Source organism: Condylura cristata, unplaced genomic scaffold (assembly GCF_000260355.1).
Source record: "Condylura cristata isolate star-nosed mole 26May11 unplaced genomic scaffold, ConCri1.0 scaffold00008, whole genome shotgun sequence".
Lineage (NCBI taxonomy): Eukaryota > Metazoa > Chordata > Mammalia > Eulipotyphla > Talpidae > Condylura > Condylura cristata.
In genome coordinates this window covers 45,236,205-45,252,590 of record NW_004567109.1, presented here as the reverse complement: position 1 = coordinate 45,252,590, position 16,386 = coordinate 45,236,205, and the positions used below count along the sequence as shown (strand labels likewise).

The 16,386-nt window shown below is 39.0% G+C and overlaps 1 protein-coding gene across 2 annotated transcripts in view; it reads right to left on the bottom strand.

Moving 5' to 3' along the window:
• The window catches only part of ST6GALNAC3 (ST6 (alpha-N-acetyl-neuraminyl-2,3-beta-galactosyl-1,3)-N-acetylgalactosaminide alpha-2,6-sialyltransferase 3), a 482,241-nt gene extending 477,236 nt beyond the window's left edge, over positions 1-5,005 (bottom strand). For both annotated transcript variants that reach the window (XM_012722690.1, XM_012722691.1), the window contains exon 1: positions 4,889-5,005. In XM_012722690.1, coding sequence (XP_012578144.1) covers positions 4,889-4,906 — 18 coding nt within the window. In that variant the 5' untranslated portion in view covers positions 4,907-5,005. The remainder of the gene's footprint in view (positions 1-4,888) is intronic.
• Positions 5,006-16,386: the final 11,381 nt, after the last annotated feature.

The following is a 16,386-nucleotide window of genomic DNA, read 5'->3' as shown; positions in this document are numbered from 1 at the left end:
TTTATTTAATATTTGCCATTCTGATTATTTTGTAATTGTATCATGGATAAGAGTAGCTGATAACCTATTGAAGACCCCTGCCATTTATGAGTTCAGTCAAATCAACAAGCAGGGCAGGTAAACAGCTAATTGAGAGCACAGTGTAGTATCTGTCACTATCAAGACAGAACTAAGCCATGGAAACACAGAGGGAGCCTGCTGTAGCAGGGGAAAGCTTGATCACAGAAGTGACCTTGAGCCAGAAGTTGAAAGATGAGAAGTACTTCTATTGGTGAAGGAAAAGTGATAGCAGAGGGAATTTCCTGCAGAGAAAATAGCATAGACAATAACAACTAATACCTAATAATTATCAATGACGTATATGTCAGGTCCTGTTCTACAGAAATATATTCATTTGTGCCTTATAACCTTAAGAAACAGGAAATATTTCTGAGTAAGGAAAAGTTATTTCTTACTTCCTATTTTTGTTCCCATTTCACAGATGAGGAAACTTAAACTTAAAAGGATCTCACTGCTACAAGTGGTTGATCTTATACCACAGTCTAGGTTGTCAATCTCTATTCTATATTGGTGCCTAGCCATGAAAGGCAATCTACAGTCTTGGGATACATTTGGATAAGTGTCTCAAGCATAGGTGATGGAGTAGTAGGTGGTGAGACCAGATGTGTGGATAAAAGCCAGTCTAAGGGAATTTGAATGCCAAGTTAAACAGCTGGGCTTTTCCCCAAGATGGGAAGCCAAAACAAGCATCTAAATCTATTCCATACAAAGGTTTGACTGGCACTGCACTTCATCACAGTACTCTGAGAGTGATGTGGTAGATGGGCAAGATTGTGAGAAGTCTGAAGAACGGAGACTATTCCAAAAGACAGACCAAAAATTAGGCTCTGGACAAAGCACAATGGTGAACAGACATATCTGAAAGATTTTCCTGATAGAATCGATGCAACATGATGATTAGTTCTGGGGAAGAGAGTAAGAAGAATAAATGAGAAGACCCTAAGCTCATAACTTAATCTCACCAGTCATCCAACTTCCCATCAACCAAGATAAATATGATGTGAGAACAGGTGACTGGTAGAAAGGATAAGAATAGCTAAGCCAGACATTTATTGTCTCACTGCCTCATGTTCGTCAGGCTCGTCAACCTGGCAAAACTAGTCTTCTCCAAGACAGAAATGATTCATACATGTTTTATGTCCACTTCAGTGATAGACACAAAGAAAACTGATACAACTCAACAAATTTTTCTTGAGTTATCAGAAGTTTACAAGATACTGTACTCAAAAAAGTGCCTACTGAATAAAGGTAGAAACAATAGAAGAAAATATTAAAGGGATGTGTATTTGCAAAAGAAGAAAACAAAAGGCTAGTATAAATTTAAATTTCACTTGTAGTCAAATACAAATTAAATACATTTCTTGTCTATCAAACACTTTTAAAAGATGTCATAGGCAGAGACTGCTCCTTGACTTCCTGATAGCACAGGAAGACATGACCCTATGAAAACTGGGGTATTCTTTACTGTGGTATAACTATCCCACCCTTACTCAGATGAAGATATTTTCATTTAATCTCTAGAATAACCCACTGCAGAATCCATGACCATCCCCATTTCAGAAACTAGAGCAGTGAAATAAAAAAAACTTGACTGATGACTATAAAATTAGTAAGTGGTAGAGGCATAATTAAAACCCATATATTTCTGGCTTCAAAGCCCATGCAAGGTGGAGTGAGTATGTATTCCACAATTAAATGATTCCTGGAATAATCATCATTCAGTTACAAGAGTCAGTTCTATGCATGCGTAATAGGACCCTCACCAAGCACAATACCTTGAGGGATAGTTCTGTTTATCCCAAACACTGACATTAGCTGCATGTCTGAGTGCTCTTAGCTAGCCAGAGATTCTCACAATTAGGATCCCTAAAGTGTAGGAAACATCTCAGTTTTCACAGTGTAAGATGGAAATTAAAATATATCTCAAAAGTTCTCACCAATACAGAATACCTGACACTACCTCAAATGTTATCTTTCTAGGGGTCAAAAAAAAAAAAGGACAAAACTTGCTGAAAAATTATAGATCTGAGGTAGACATCAGGGAAGGGGGACGGTGAGGGGTCAAAACAGGAAAACAGGATGGGGGGTAAGAGCACAAAGGACTATGGTGATGATTCACAGGTGCTGTGGTGGTTGGAGAAATATGGCGACTATACCTGAGGACAGAAATAAAATACCATACAAAAAAGTTTAATTTTAAAAAGTTACCTATTATAACAAAAAAACTGGAAAAAAATCCAAGAAAAAAAAAAGTTATCTAAGACACAAGCTCCATCACAGTAAATTCCATTCTATTCTATCTTTAAAACCCAGGTCCATCCTAAGTGGGGAGCTTGTCTTGATTACTTGATAAGAGTGTTTACTGCTTTTTCCCCCCACCCCGCCCCCATGCTACTAAGTCTACCACAAACCTTTATTATTCTCCACTTTGTAACATGAATATTCATTTATTTTTTTAGTTCCTACAAGTCACTTGTAAATAGAATCAATAGTTTCTACATAGTGGAATGCCAAGACCAAGTTCAGGGTTAACATATAGTAGAAGATGTTTCATTTAAAAAAAAAAAAAATGACCATTTTACCCCTGCAAAACTCTACCAGGCAATTATAATTATCTGCATTTTACAATTTGGAGAAACTGAAGTTTTCAAGTTGCAGTAACTGCCTAAAATCTTAGACAGGAGGCCCAGCTTGCACTGAATCCAGATTTCTATTCTGTTCCTTGTTGTGGTCTTTCAAAGACAGCAAGGGAGAAAGACCACCACAATCCAGACCATCATGGTCCAACTGTACTTTGTTTCTCAAAAGTAGTAAAGACTCATAGTATGAAGACATCTTAGAAAATCAACACTTAGGACAGTACAGAGAAGAGCTTTAAAGAATAAAGATGTTAGCTGATCTGGGTCTAAATCTAGGCTCACTCTGTCATTAAGCCTGTTGCCTGAGGCAACTCCTTAAACTCTGGGCCCTAAGCTTCCTCTTGTGTAAAGTGAGCTTTTAAACAGTGACCCCTACCTTAGAGTGTTTGATGCAAGAAAAAAGTATTATATAAAATTAATTAACCCATAGTTATTATATGTCAGAAAGAAATGGCACACATTAAAGGGATGTGCCACAGAGTATTTTTCATACCTCATATTATCTCATTCCCACAGCAGCCCCATGGAATAAGCATCACTACTTTGTATGGAGGAAATTGAGACTCAGGGCTATTTCAGTAACTTGCCCAAGGTCACACAAGTGGCAATTGGTAGAGCCAGCATTCTGACCAAGGTCTTTCTGAGTTCATAGTCTTTGCTAAAAGTGCACAGCAGTTTACCTGTCTGCATTTGAGATTAACTTAGTGGAAGTAAGAGAAGTAGGGCTAAGATATGTCTTAAATGTCTGTGGTCAGTTGGATCAGATTCATGTGTAGCTTGGGATGTGCATTTACATTGTTTGGATCATGTGCATAATGAGGTAGGGGAGAAAGTAGAAAGAAATACTACAGCCAATAATAAATACAAATTGTTGTTCCATTTCTGCTGATAACATAATACCAAATAGAATGAATTACATTTATATTTCAGTACTCATGCTGAGTCCCCAAGTTGAGTAGGCCCATATTGCAAGACTAATGTATTAGTTTCTCCAGATATTGCTACCACTGGCGATATTCCAAAACCAAACAGAGGAAGTTCAGAAAAGTCACGGGAAATATCTGACCTCTTTTCCTCGAAAAAATAGAAACAAATTCTCATATTTGCAGCATTAACAATAGTAGGGCATGTTAGAGGATCATTCTGGTAACTAGTACTGGGGCAGAAGACTTCAATACAGAGAAACAAGTGCTAATTCACAGTAACACAACAACAAAAAAATTGTTTCCTGGGTTTTCCTTGGTGACACAATGCTCCCCCACGTTTGGAATAAATAGTCCTTTGCATTCCCTAGTCAAGTCCCAGAAAATCTTCATGCTGTGAATATGTTTGATTCATGCAGTCAGGAGTCCGATTAAGCATAGATAAAAACAGTAGTGTATAAAAATAAAAAATTAAAAAAAAACTAACTAAAATCCTCTTCCTGTGGAATGAAAAGTTCTCAAGTGAGACACATCAAGTCCTCTCAACTGTTGCCACAAGCTGAGGAAAGATGCTCAGTCCAGGCTATGCTCCAGGACTTGGAGAAAGTCTGCAAAGATGGGATGTATGAAAAAACTCTGGTAGGGAGTAAAAACATTTTGTCTGTTCAAATGTATAAGTACAAGGAGCGTCCAAGATTCTGTACTGATAAATACATCCTTCTGGGAACTTTTCCGAAGTAGAGGTAATGGCATATAGAGCTAGCAGATCTCACAGAAAACTCATTCCTAAGGGACTACCTGTAAACTCAGAAGTTTATCTTCACATGAACAAATGCTCAGCAGAACCCCCTGTGCTCACTCTTAGCCCCATTCCAAGTGTTGTGCCCCTCTCCTCCTAGACCCAATGCCCAGCCAACCACTCATCTCTCCGTGGCCCCTGAAAGGCCTCAGCAACAAAATCGCGGGACCCAAGGGAGTACCCCCTGCTCTTCCTGCCATGCCCATTATCCACACACAGCCCTGCTCTCCCCTGGAGCCAACAGTCTGCTGCAGGCGCGAGCAGGCGGGAATGGTGGGAAGAGAAGCTGTGCCAGCTGCATGTTTCAGAGTCTCCCTCCATATGCATTTGCCAAAGGAACAAAAAGAAAATCAATGCCAGGAAAGACAACTGAGATGAGGATGCGGTGGGACCCCGGTTGACTCTGCGCCTCTGAGCTGCAAGGGGCTGGCCAACCACGCGTCCGAGCCCCAGCTCCGAGTCGTTACCTTCAGGATGCAGGCCATGGCGCTCCGCCGGCCCTCCAGCCACCGAGCAGTGGGGGCTCCTGGGTCAGGGGCAGTCCCGGCGACAGACCGGAGGCTGGTACCGCGGCAGCACCGCTCCAGCCCACATTCCCGCAGATCCAAATAAGGGGACCGCGGCGCGAGCTGCGCGGGCTCAGGCCCCGCCCCCGAAGCGCGGCCCCGCCCCCGTCCCCGTCCACTGGCTGGCGGCCCGAGAAGCCCCGCCCCGGTCACGTGTCGTCCCGAGAACCCGCGGCTGCTCTCCGAGCTTGTTACTTTTTCTTTTCTCTTGTTTTTTTTCTGTAAATTTATCTGTCGTTCATCGTACACAAAATCTGTTCACTAGCAGACAGGGATCTGGATCCCGCCTGGGATAAAAAGCGATCTTTCTTCTAGAATTGGTTTTTCTCTGACAGATGAGAGAACTCCTTGCAGACATTTCACACTTTTAGAAAAGTTAAATGGCTTTGGAATGCCCCCTCTGCAGGCTTTGGCACATCAAAGGATTCTTCAAAGGTAGTAGACGAAATTCTCCCTGAGCCGTTTATGGATAGAGCCATGGAGCTGTTTAAAAATCACATCCTGGTTTATCATGATAAAACTAATTTACCATGAGTTAAGGGAGCACAGTAAGTTGTCATGAACTACGTTGCTGATAGTCTATTTTGTGTTATATACACTCACGTGTCCTAATATGTATATGTGTTTATTAAATATATTGCTCTTTCAGCTTTTAGCTTGTTAGTTTATGAAAATGTGTGTATACATAGTCTCTAGACAAACAAAATGTATGTCTCTATAATGCATATATAAATGCAGAGTGCATTATGTAAATTGAGTGTGCATACACAGAACTTTTCCCTGCTACACTTTAGGAATTGAAGGAATTTTGTTGCAGCTTCAGTAGTAACAAGGTTTTATCTAAACTATCCTGTTAAGCATGAAATACAGAAAGGCCATTTTTTAGTCTTCAGATGAACTCTGATATTAAAACAAAGGGTTAAACTATAGCCCTGTCTACAAGGAAAAATATATAGTTTGGGTTCTTTCTGCCCCTCCTTAGCAGGCCTTCTTTGAGAGAAAACCCTAAAGAAGGCCTAATTCCTAAGCAAGAAATGTCTCAATGCAGTTTATTTCTTTCTCTCTTTTTTAAAGATTTATTTTTTATTTATGCATACAGAACTGGAGCACAGGCCAGAGATGCAGGTGTGGTGAGAGGATTCACCAGAAACAGAGTGGGGGCATAACAGGCAGATCGACAAAGTACACTCAAAGCAGTTCATTTCTATAGGAAAAGTAACATCGCATATATAAAAGGCAGGAAGCATTCTATATATATATATATATACACACACACACACACAGATTCCTACTACTTGCTCTGTCAGAGAAATCTTTAAACCAGTCCCAAATATTTACCTAAAAGTAGTTTTACTTGCTAGAAGCCCTGTCTAGTTTGCCTACACAGAGTTGGGAAAATCACTGCTGGGTCCTTGTGGTTGTGACATCATGATACTGGCTCATAAACCACAAGGCACAATCGTGTTTTCTTGATGAGAACATTCAGAATCCTGAGAAAGCAGAAGGAACCACAGACAAAGATTGTGAAACCAAGAGTCTGGATAACTGACCTGCTCCCAAGGGGAACTTCTCTTTTTTACTCTCCCTGAGGGATCACACCCTGCTCTCTCTCCCCCACTCATTTCCAAAGCCTATTTGCTTTGGAGATCTACTGTACTTTCACTAAGATCTCCTTGATCAGGGTTATATATTTAAGGTACAGCTGATTCAGCTCATGGTCTTCAATAATGGGAGCAATGGGTGAGACAGAAGAGGTCTGCTGTGCCATATGGGTCAGCTCCTTGGCAGGGGATTGGGGATGGAACCCATGCTTCAGTGGCTGGCAATAGCACTGCTGTGACTTAACCCCTTATCAAAATGCATTTCATTCATTTATTTCAACAAATATTTCTTGAGCTACTACTGGAAGGATAAATCTTTTCTAAGCTACCAATAAATGGAGTGTAAAAATGTTTCTAAGACACTATAGGGCCTAAGGAATGAACAACTTTGGGGTCTTTAACATATTCTCAGGCTACAATCAAATGGGAGATACAGGAGATAACATGATACTATTAACAGTAGGTCTTCCACCAAAGACCTGTAGCAGTGAAGTCTTACGAAAGAGACACTGGGCCTGACTGGATGGCAACTGATGGCAGGAGTTCAATCTCTACAGTTGATATCCTTCAGATTCAGTCTGTTTGTTTTAAACTTGGTGATCAAGAGCACCCCTGGTGGTGCAAGGGGTAAGTCACAGCAGTGCTATCTCCAGCCACTGCAGCATGGGTTCTATCCCCAATCCCTAGTCAAGGAGCTGACCCATATGACACAGCAGACCTCTCCTGTCTCGCCCACTGCTCCCATCAGCAGTGTACTTCAGTGGATTTGCTTGTTCTGCTCCCCACTCTGTGTCTGGTGAATCCCCTCAACCCACCCAACCCCACCTCTGGCCTACACCCCAGCTCTTGTATGCATAAATAAATATATCTTAAATAAAATAAACTTGATCATCAGAAAATTAGGACACAAAAGTGTCATACTTAGAATCCACACTAGCATACAAAACCCAAGGCAAGTAAGAGGAAGATAGACATACTCTAGCGAAGTGAATGGGATAAACTCACCCTCTATATCTGACTCCCCAGTACATAGGTCCTATTTAAGCAATAGGACTGCATGTCCCATGAGGCTTCCCCTACAACTAAACTGATGTCCTGGCTGCCCACGAGTGTTTCCTCCCAACAAACACTCACCTGTGACATGGGACCAGCCATGTAGTAGCCTGCCAGGCTGTGCTTCCCTTCATAGGAAATTCTTACAGGCTGACACTATCACAACTTCAGACTCCCCTGGGCTCTTCTGAGCTCCAATCAGTTCTTTTTCACCCTCCTCTCAGATCTTTCACCAATGAGATTTGAACATGTCATATGCTGAGACTTCATGAGTTATGACAAGTCATGGACTAAAATGTCCTATTTAAATTCAGTTTTGCTTCATTGTAAATAGGCCATTACCAAGTAATTCTCAGGGTTATAACATACAGTTTCCTGACAGAAATAGAATTAAAATGCAGGCTCCCATAGCTTTTTCAATTTCATCCTGCACAAATTAATTTAATATATTTATATTCAACAGACTCATTTATTAAGGTTTTAATTGGATCTCAATTTTTCCAATCTAAAGATTTAAATGAATCCCAGATATCATAAAACTCTTCTTGCCATCTACTAAAAAAATTATGCTTCCACAGGAGACTGTGACTGGAAGATCCATTAGACAATATTATGGGAAAGGCATTTTTCTACTTTCTAAGACAGAATGGGAATTCTTTTTTTACTAGTAATCATTGCACAGCTACAATTTTGACATAGGAACTTGGTTGTATTCTAAAGCATATGTGGATATGTATCTATATCTGTGTCCAAATTTGTCTGTGGTTATCTATGCCTTTTCACTGGATATTTAGAATATATTGCCAGGTAGGGTTAAGCTCCAGTTGCTTCCATTTTGGAGAGTACATCATTGCAGAATTTGCATTCCCCAAACTTGCACTTGCTTTTTCAAAGTTTTATACAATTCTGATCCAGAATTCATCATTGCCCTTAATATCTACAGTTATCTGGGATGACTCCAAGACAAGTTATGTGTGATTTAAAATTTCACTCTTACATAGGTTTTTTTTATCATATAAATTCCTAGAATTTATTTTCTTTTTATTGTGAGGTAATACCAATGTGTGTGTGTTTACTTTCTCCTTAGATTTTGCCTCGTAATGAGTCATGATAACATGTTGCCTTAACGTATTAAGAGTGGAAATCTGATACTTCAAATGCATTCATGGTGGATCTGATGGATCTCCCTCTGAAGTTGGAAGTGTTTCTGTTTTGTTTTTTAACTTTTTTTTTTCCCTCTTTAATGGGTTTACCCTCACAGACCTTCTGGAAACAGCTTGAAAATCCAGCTAATTCTTTTTGTCAAACTCTTAATTTTTATTAAAATAGTGTATTTTTATGCATTTTGTGCCTTCTTCCATCTCATGGATTTGTAATCCCCATGGATTTCCCATCACCAGTTCACCTGTGTGCCATCACCATAGTCCCGTGCAGTTCCCTCCACCCCCATCCCCATTTATCCCATTCCCCACCAAACCAAAATTTTATATCAGAATCTGATCTGTTGGAGGAAAGGAAGAACCGTGCCATGCCACACAAAGAAGAAAGGGTCAAGGAGAATTCACCTAAATACATCCTATAGCAAGTAAGTAGCCCCCAAACTCATGAGGTATGAGAGCTGCTTCCAACACACTCTATGAGGTGAGGAGGGACCAGCTGAAGGAGTCAAGGGGCATGCATTCATTCTTTTAATGCAACCACATATAAAGCAAAAGTGGGCTTAGAATATGAAAAGTTTTGTTCATTTGTTGATTTAACAAACACCTGCAAGAGTGTCAGGCAGCAGAGAGATTTGCATAAATTGGTTTCCACTTCTATTCAAAACCCTTAGTGGCTCCTCTATGTATCTCCTGGTATTTACAGGTTGGCCAACACTCCTGCCTGCCATTATTGCCTCATAGATCAAGAGTCAGCAAACTTTGTCAATAAAGGGCTGGTTAATAAATATTTTTTTGGGGCCAGTTAATCTCTGTTACTACCACTTAACTCTGCCACTGGAGCACAAAGGCAGCCATGGAGAATGACTATATTTCAATATAGAAATGGAAATTTCATAAAATTTTCAGTGTTATGAAACTCTTTTTTGATTGTTTTATTTAACAACCTAAATGAACAGTGCATTATTGGTTGTACAAATGTACAGTCTACAACTCTGGACTTTTATACTTTTCATTTAATCAGATTTCACCATCTGTCAAGCCCAGATCAAATCCCATTTGGCCCTTGATGCCTCCATAGACTAACCTGCTCCTTCGCAGTTTCTCCGACTTGAATGGCAGCAATTACTTTTTATAAAAAATTCTTTGATAGCGGGCCCTCCCTGGTGGCCCAGCGGGTTAAATTAGCACATCACTAAGAAGCTTAAGCCACTTCTGCATGAGTTCAGTTCCCGCCTGCCCCGGAGGTGACCACATGGTGAGGCAGACCTCTCCTGACCCGCCCGCTGCTCCCCTCAGCAGTGTACTTCGTAGAACTGACTGTTCTGCTCCCTACTCTGTCTCTGGTGAATCCTCTCACCCTCCGCATCTCTGGCTTGTATCCCAGTTCTGTATGAATAAATAAATAAATCTTTAAAAAAAAAAAATTCTTTGACACGGCCCTCCTTGGTGGCGCAGCTGTAAAACTCAGCACTGAAAGCTAGCTAGCCTCAGCTGCTTCAGTGCTAGTTGGATCCCAAAGGCTCAGAGGTGACCCACTTGGCACAGCAGACCTCTCCTGACCTGCCCACAGCTCCACTGGGCAGTGTACTTCATCATTTTGCCTGTTTTGCTCCCCACTCTGTCTCTGGTGAATCTTCTCACCGCTCCTGCAACTCTGGCCTGCAACCCAGTTCTGTATGCATAAATAAATAATAAAAAAAAAGAAAATCAAAGAAAAAAAATTCCTTCACAATCACATCCTATCTGTGGCATTTCTTCTGGTAGCAATCACTATTACCTAAATATTTTGCTTTTCATTTTTGGCCTTATTTCTCGAATAGATTATAAGTTTCTTGGATGATTGTTTTTCTTTGCATCTTTCACCACTTTTGCTCCAATTAAGGCACTATAACAGCACTCAGGAGTTAACTAAGAATGCCAGGTGAGTACATATAAGCAATCACAAGTTATTAAATTGAAAATCAGATTGTCCTATGATTTTGAATGATACTTAAGAGGTTTTGAGAATAACATTTTGGATGTAATATTAATTCCTACTTCACTTACGAGATTTTCAGGACATCTTATATTCTATCTGGCTCGTATCATCTTAATCTTATACATTTTTTAATCAATAGAGTGGTTACTTGATTTACATGGATTTTATAGTTCATGTTTAATGACAAGAGTGGCCGTAATTACCCCCATGAGTGTTTTCAGTTGATTGAGACTCAGTGATGCACTTCTTCTAAGTGGAAGCTGCCTTATTTGCAGTATGATTTTTAAAATCATTATGTACAGTATTTTTTAATCAGTCATGGTGCATTATGTTTATCTGGTATTTATTCTCATTAAAAATAACTAGCTGGCTTTCACACTTTTTTTTTCAATTCATTCCACTTCATTTTATCTTTATTTTCATTAAAGTGAAATGAATAGACTTGTATATAAATCCAGTTTGCTTAATAAAGATATCTGGGTTTTCAAAGACATCAAATATTTAGTAACTAAATTTGCAATTTATACTGACACCTTATAATTAAAAAATAGTAAGATGTTACGTAGTAAATGATGGCATGTTCCCAACATTATTAGTCTTCTCTTTTAAGTGAAATTTAGGAGCAGTATTTAAGACAAGCACTGCATGATTTCAGCACTAAAAAATATTGTTTCCTTCATCTTTCATCAACTTAGATTTCAAGTGAGATATTCACAGCTTTCTCAGTTTTTGAATTATAACATGTTGTCATATAAAAATAGGAAGAAAATTATAAATCTTTGTCTCCCAATAAACTAACCTTTGTATTTTCAACAAATGGATATCTATTAAATCAGTTATTAGATTAGCCCAAAAGATATAACACATTTCTCTAGCATATAAAAATGAGCAGTGCCAGCCCTCCCTCGTGGCGCAGTGGGTTAAAGCACAGCACTAAGAAGCTAAAGGCACTTCAGCATGAGTTCGATCCCTGCCCCAGAGGTCATCCACATGGCGCAGCAGACTTCTCTTGACTGGCCTGCTGCTCCCCTCTGTAGTGTACTACATTGATCTGCCTGTTCTGCTCCCCACTCTGTCTCTGGTGAAGTCTCTCACCGCCCTTGCACTGCTGGCCTGTGCCCCAGTTCTGTATGCATAAATAAATAAATCTTTAAAATAAAATGTGCAGTACCTATGATCTGATGTTTTCTTTGACATTACTTTTTTCACTAGTTTTGGTATCCCATTACCCATTTACCTCTTCCTTCTTTGACAATAATCTCACTTTATCCCTTGGGAGAATTTTTCAATTTAAGAAGAAAATTAAAAGCCATGGGTGGTATTTTACCTTGAGAAAAATATTAGTTTGACTCAAATACTTATCTGAATAAAATACAGATACCTAAAGTAATTGACAAGATTTGTGAAGGCTCTGAAATTTCAGCCATATATGCAAACTAAAAAATTACACATTTTTTATTTCTAGAGGCTAAAGTCCAAGACCCCACAGCCAGGAAAATATAGCTTTTGTTTAAAATCAAAGGACTATTAATTACTCCCAGCAATTACTCAGAAGTAAGCATTTGCACCCATTCTCAAGCCCCAATTCCCACAAGAGTTTGGTGAAGACCACATAACTGTACCCACTGAAGGGTCCCAAACTTAGGGAATTCAACCTTTTTATAATGGGGAATAAACATGCTTACCTTTTGCTCTTGTGGGAAAGTCTCTCTTCCTTCTAAAACTGGTAATTGAGCAATATCCTCGAAAAGATAATCCAAAACAATGGCATTCTGTATCTCTGCAAGGGTACGGAAACTTAGAGACCAGTTAAGAACCATCTCTCACTGTAATAATGTGTACTGTACATGCCATTCTGAGTTTTTATTGATGTGGTACTGTTTCTACTCTCAACAGATTTAGGCAACTGGAAAGCATATGAAGAATTCAGTAGTTTGCTGAATGTATGTGAGTGCCACAAATAACTTTTTAGTAAGCAAATTTGGAATAATAGTAACGACAATATTAAGTTCTAAAGTGCACAGTCAAAAATACTGATTATTCCTTCTCCAGCATCAGTTGATCCATCAAAACAGTCTAAGCTTCAATGTGAAATATCTACACACTGACTTCAAAAATAAAGCTTATTTTCTTTCTAAGCCATATGATGACATGCATTTGAGTGTTTACTTTATACAAGGAGTGAGACATGAGGCCTTAAACAAGATAAACATAGTTCCTGGCCTTACAGCAAATTTGTATGGTTTCTGCTATAGTCATGATGTACCTGGCAGTTAGGGTAGTCTTGTTTATATTGTATGTTTTATTGGTAGATCTCTTTGATAGGCCTGTTTAGAGATTCTGACATCTTTTGAAATCCTTAGAAAGATATCAGACCACCGAACACATCTCCAGATACTGTAAAACTTAATTGCTTCTTGGCCTTCTAGTGGTGAATTTAATGTAGGATATATACATATTGATTTTTAATGATACATACCTGAAGTTTATATAGTATTAGAGGACGATGTTACTTCAATTTTTTTAAAAATCTAATTATCTTAATGTGCAGAGTCAAATAAGTAAAACTAGTTTTAGTAAAATGAACTGAGTTATAGAATAAAATCAATTTCTATGGTTACAAAATGTTTCTGAATTTGCTTGTCCTCTTTATAAGCACAGTGTTGCAAAGGAAAAAATAGTACTTCATTATTTACAGACTGATGTTTTCTAAGGGCATTCCTAGCAATAAGAATTCTTACTAAGCAGAACTATAGATACAGTTAGACTTCTTATTTTCTAATCCAAAACCATGTTCAGGAGCTCCATTAAAAATCCCTTTTAGGCCCTCCCTGGTGGCGCAGCGGGTTAAAGCACAACACTAAGAAGCTTAAGCCACTTCCACATGAGTTCGATTCCCGCCTGCCCCGGAGGAGATCCACATGGCGTGGCAGACCTCTCCTGACCTGCCCGCTGCTCCCCTCAGCAGTGTACTTTGCCGATCTGTCAGTTCTGCTCCCCACTCTGTCTCTGGTGAATCCTCTCACCCTCCACATCTCTGGCCTGTACTCCAGTTCTATATGAATAAATAAATAAATCTTTTTTAAAAAAATCCCTTTTACTGATTACCATCTTAGGTTGTTTATTTTTCATCAAGCAAAAGTGCAAGAGGGAAAATCAAATTATTTGAAAGTTCCAGTGAATTGGATGTCCATGCAGCCTCTTCCCATAGTCACCAGTGTCTTGGACTATATCTAAATTTCCATGGGGAGATGCTCTCAGAGCATCTGCCTGTGATATGGTGGGCTATACATCTCATGGCATTTAATCAGTAACTGCAAATTGCTCACATTAGACAAATGGGTATTTAAAAATTTAATAAAAAATTCTGTCAACATGAATTAACATAATTAAGCCAAAATAAAACATCAGACACACACAATTATAGCTGCATTGTATAGTAACAGTCTCTAATTGTTTTCTGTATATATGTCTCATCCTTGTGGAAAGGGGCTGTGTCTTTATTTAATTTGTTTGCAAAGACCTTGAATGATGCAAGACATTTAATCAAGTCCTGATTGACAGTAGGTCTCCTCTGTCAACATATAATTCAGCATAGAACCCCTACCAACACACGAGTTAGCTCTAAGGATGTCCAAATAGTTCTTGTTTGTTTCTCTCATGGGAATTGCTTGGATGTTTTTGAGAAAATGTGTGTGTGTGTGTGTGTGCATGTGTGTGCTAGATATAGATATTTTCATATCCATAAGCAGCATAAATAATATATAAATTACCTTATATCTAAATATATACAGTAAAAACAGAAAATACAAGTGTATATACAATATCAATATACAGCTAATATAAAAATAAATGTAAATTTAATATAATGCATACTTCTTAAATGTTATTTTACATGTAATATATATTAAATGAAACACACACACACAATCAACTTCTTGCCCACCCCAAACTGTTTCCTTTTTGCTACAACTATTTTACTGTTTCTTTTAGAATATGTAAAGTTTGCCTACAGAAGAACTCAGCATTGCAAATAAGAAAAAGACATGGAAAAAAATAAAAACAACAAAAGGCACTTTATGTGCACAGTGACTTGGGCAGAAATACAACAATGGTTCCTGACCACTTAAAGGAAATGCTTCAGTAAGATGTCAATATATTATTCACTACCCATGTATCCTCAGAAATAAAATTTCTTGGATCATGTGCCTTTCATCATGAAGATACTTGGAAATAACAAGCCCCCCTAATATGCTTGCCCATGTTAATAAAATTCCTAGAAGTTAAAATATATTTACAATCTGTATCATTTTACTGTTGTATGAATGTGCATAAGAGCTGAAGATGCCCAAGAAAGAAAAAATCCAACTAAGAATTCATTGTCAAAATATACTTCTACTGTCAGAATAGTTCCTATTCCATTTTCATATCCAAACTACCCATGTGTGCTACAGTTCCTCCCTTTAAGCCCATATAACTCGCTTACCAGCAAATTTCAAAGTTAGAGTGAACTTTTCACAGCATTCTCACTGCAGCTCTTGGTTTTCAAAGCCCATATCCCTATTTGTTGTGTTTTTTAAAGCAAATATCTTCTATTCAGGTTCTTATGCTGTAGTGTAAATACACTTGAGTCTAAAAACAAATATGATTTTGACAGACACTGTGTTGCTCTAACAAAGGGAACATTGTCCATCTTCCCTGACAGTCTCTTGCTAATTAAAGAAGCCAGATGCCAAGGCTCCTCTAAACACCCTCCTCCCTCCCACTTTTTTCACTGTGCAAAAAATGTGGCAGACAATTCACGCTGTACTGGGGTCTCCTTCCTAGGAACAAATTTAATAACATCTCAGAAAGGAAAAGGAATCAAAATGCCCTGGTGGGACTTATTTCTTCTTTCAAAATACCACTGGCTGGGAGACTTGCTTAGAAAAAGAGCTCTTATTATTACCTCCCTCTCTGAGCTACTGGTGTGGAGTCAGTCTGGTTTTTCTGTTGTTGTTTTTAACAGTAGCCTTCCACTTGTTTCATCCATACTGATAAACCACCTATGACATCCTATTTTCCAAAATCTGGCTCTACAAAAACACAAAAGCTGAAAGATCATCTCGGAACTAGAAATGGCAACGTCAATTTCCTCACTTTCTAAATATCATCTTCAGATGGACATTTTGTACAAACAACCAAAGATGTGCTGGTACCCAACAACCCGTGTCTATTTTGTGTTTAAAGTGCCTACAGAGAAAAATATTTCTCTATTTCCTAAGGATAATCCGAGTATTAGTTTAGTGATGCCTTTGTTTATGGTACCTCCCATGTGTACAAACAGATGTACCTTTAAAAAAAGGAAGCAGGGCCCTGCCCGGTGGCTTAGCGGGTTAAAGTACAGCACTGTGAAGCTAAAGCCACTTCCGCATGAGTTCGATTCCCGCCTGCCCCAGAGGTGACCACATGGCGTGGCAGACCTCACCTGACCTGTCCGCTGCTCCCCTCAGTGGTGTACTTCATCGATTTGCCTGTTCTGCTCCCCACTCTGTCTCTGGTGAATCCTCTCACCGTCCGCATCTCTGGCCTGTACCCCAGTTCTGTACAAATAAAAAAAAAATAATC